The 3,023-nt window shown below is 33.3% G+C and overlaps 1 protein-coding gene across 4 annotated transcripts in view; it reads left to right on the plus strand.

Moving 5' to 3' along the window:
* Cip4 (formin-binding protein 1-like Cip4) overlaps window positions 1-2,296 on the plus strand; it is a 13,557-nt gene extending 11,261 nt beyond the window's left edge. For all 4 annotated transcript variants that reach the window (XM_011314316.1, XM_011314320.1, XM_011314317.1 and 1 more), the window contains one exon: window positions 228-2,296. In XM_011314316.1, the coding sequence (XP_011312618.1) occupies window positions 228-385 (158 nt within the window). In that variant the 3' untranslated portion in view covers window positions 386-2,296. The remainder of the gene's footprint in view (window positions 1-227) is intronic.
* Window positions 2,297-3,023: the final 727 nt, after the last annotated feature.

Consider the following 3,023-nt stretch of genomic DNA (forward strand, 5'->3'; position numbering starts at 1 on the left):
TTTTTTCCTCTTTTTTTTCATTATTTTTTTATGCCAACTCCAGTGATTTTCGTGACCTCAAAACTTATCCCAAATTTTTATGTATTTTAGGCTAGAAAGATAAAATTTAAACAAAAGATGACGTTCTATAGGTAGTCCACCCGGGCCTTAATATCATTAATTTATTTGCGTAATCGAGTGATTTGGATTTAATTCTGTGTAATAAAATGGATATCTCGTGCTTTTAGCAACGAGCGAGGGCTCGATTCCGATGTACGACGGAGAGGAACTCTACATGATAGAATTGGATCAAGGGGACGGATGGACACGCGTCCGGAGAATGTCCCAGCCCATCGAGGGCTTCGTCCCAACTTCCTACATAGAATTTCAACTGTACACAACATAATTACCCCGAAGTGATCCACAAAAATGCCCAGACTTGGTGCGTTAAATTTATACAACAGAAATACTCGACAGGCAGATTAATCGAGAGATACAGAATCGATAATAATATTGTATCAATTTCTCGATAATTGTGATTACTGAACAAAGTGAAATATCAAATTGGCCTCTGAAGATCAGTATAGAATAGATATAACCCTTTGATTTAATTTCGTGCAATTTAACAAGAAGTCTGTAATTTTTCTTTTCATCTCGTAGTCATAAATAATTTGTCATCCTTTGATGGCAGATGTTCATTGAATTACACAGGATCAATGGAGGCTGGAGCTTTGAATGTTGCGTATTGAATCTGTCGTCTCTTTGAGAAAATTAATTTATGATTAATATCGGTGTGAATGGGATAATGCGGTTGTGGAAAAAAGACACTTTACTCGGTTTAAAATCTATTACCTACGGACTTTTGTCCATTTTACAATGAGTATGCGTTAATGAGTGAATGTAATTACAGGCGTTGAAATTGTTTTTTTTTTTTTTCGGTAATAATCTGTGGAATTATCTTCACTCGTTTTCACTCATGACGATGAATTACGCTTGAGGCTTGATTCATGTTGTTCCATGGTGAAACTGTTAATGAGATTTAATGACTCATTACGAGTTATTTTAAATGGCACGGGGGCTGGCCCACGGATGGTCCGGGCTTAGGTATTTTCTAATGTAAAAAAAAAATGAGAATGAGAAAATAACAAGAGACTGATCTCCGCAGGAATATCTCCCCAAGTGTGTGCTATTGCAAATAAAATGACAACTAGTACGTTAATTACTCATTGCTCAGAGGAATAACTCTGTAAATAATTTTGGGTGGAGTAATTTTGAAAATTACTGACAATTCGACGATTGACAATGTTTTTCTTTTTTTTTTTTGAGTGCAGGATGTGTGGAATGTTTTCAGTTGTTGAGTCTCTTCCCCTGGGCGGTCTAATAAATAATTTAAGTACACTGAAAGTAATTTTGATGATTACTTTAAATTATTTCACTGCTGCACCTCAAATCTACACGTTTAATTACTAGGGGAATAAGTCGATCGACAAAGAGACTTGAAATAAGAAAGTAAAGGGGATAAATAATAATCAGTCGTGGAGTTAATTAAAATTTTGACTGGGGAATGAGGGGAAGTGGAAGTGGAAGGGGAAGAGGAAGGAAAAGGGGAAGGGAGTCGATAGAAATCGAAAGAATCGATGTAGTTTGATTGAAAAAAAAATAGGTAGCCAATAGACAGTGGAAATACGGATTAATTCACTTGTTATTGATTCGTTGATTTAAGTACTAGCGAATCATCATTGTAAATAATTACGTTCCAGTAATGAAATGCATAGCTTTTGGCTAATTACTCGAAGTATCGAATATTCAAGTTGATTTTTTTTCCATTTTTGCGATTTGAGTTGCTGGTAGGAGTCAGCTGTGAATATCAACTGAAATAATTTGTTCTTTTTACTCTTTTCTTTATGTTACAATTACGGTAGTAGCTATTCAATCGAATTCGACGAGATTTATACTTACGATTATTTTTCTTTTTTTATTCGTTAACTCGGTTTATTTCGTTTTTATTGACACGTACTGTTTTTGCTATTTATCTACCCCATTTTTTAAAATAATCACAAATTTACAATTGTATTGGAGGAAATATCATAGAGGAAACGAGCGATAATCGATTCGGGGATTCATCAGTGGGTGATGATGATAAAATGAGGATTTATTGAGAGGAATAAAAACGTGTCTATACTCTGTATATTTTGTGATTTTATATGAAATTGAAAAGTATTGTAGATAAATAACATCCGCAAACTCATTCATTACATTTTTAATATTAATTAAAATTAATTAATGTTTAGAAAATATAAATACTAAAACAGTACAATCTAGGTGATTGCTTTTTTTATGTGAAAACCCTAGTTCAAGGATTTTTATTTAAAAATATAACAATGAAATTCTTCAAATAAAATTGTTAGAAACTTATAAACAATGGAGGATTCACCCAAGGTCATACGCAGAGGTCCAAACGTAAATAATTCACATCTTGTAGACTTTTAAATGAAAAAAATTATTTAACATATTGAAGATATAGTACTAATAAAATTATGATTTTATTATGAGCGCGTTGTCGAATCGGCAACGCGTTTGACTGGCACGCGGGCAGCTTGAGTTCGATCCCAGCACAATTCATTTTTTTTTTTAAATAATACCTATTTTCTTTTTGTAAATGACTTATCATTCGAAATATCGTTTAAAAATTGAATACCTCCTCGACGTTCATGTTCCCCTGATAATTTTTCAAAAATTTCGAAAAATTTTAAATTACAAATTTTTAAATTTAGAAATTTCGCGCCTAGTGAAATACAGGCCGTCGGTAATGCGGATCCCTGAAATACCAACAGCTGGTAATATGGGTACCTTGTAGGTCGGCAGGCGGTGAGAACATCGAGTAAAAAAGTATAAGTATAGAAATTGAAAAATTCGAAATTTTTGAAAAAGTATCAGGAGAACATGACAATCGAGGAGCTATTCACTGAAATTTTCACTGAAGGTGAAAAATTCGAAATTTTTGAAAAAGTATCAGGGGAACATGACCATCGAGGAGCTATTCA

Source organism: Fopius arisanus, unplaced genomic scaffold (genome assembly GCF_000806365.1).
Source record: "Fopius arisanus strain USDA-PBARC FA_bdor unplaced genomic scaffold, ASM80636v1 scaffold00152, whole genome shotgun sequence".
NCBI lineage: Eukaryota > Metazoa > Arthropoda > Insecta > Hymenoptera > Braconidae > Fopius > Fopius arisanus.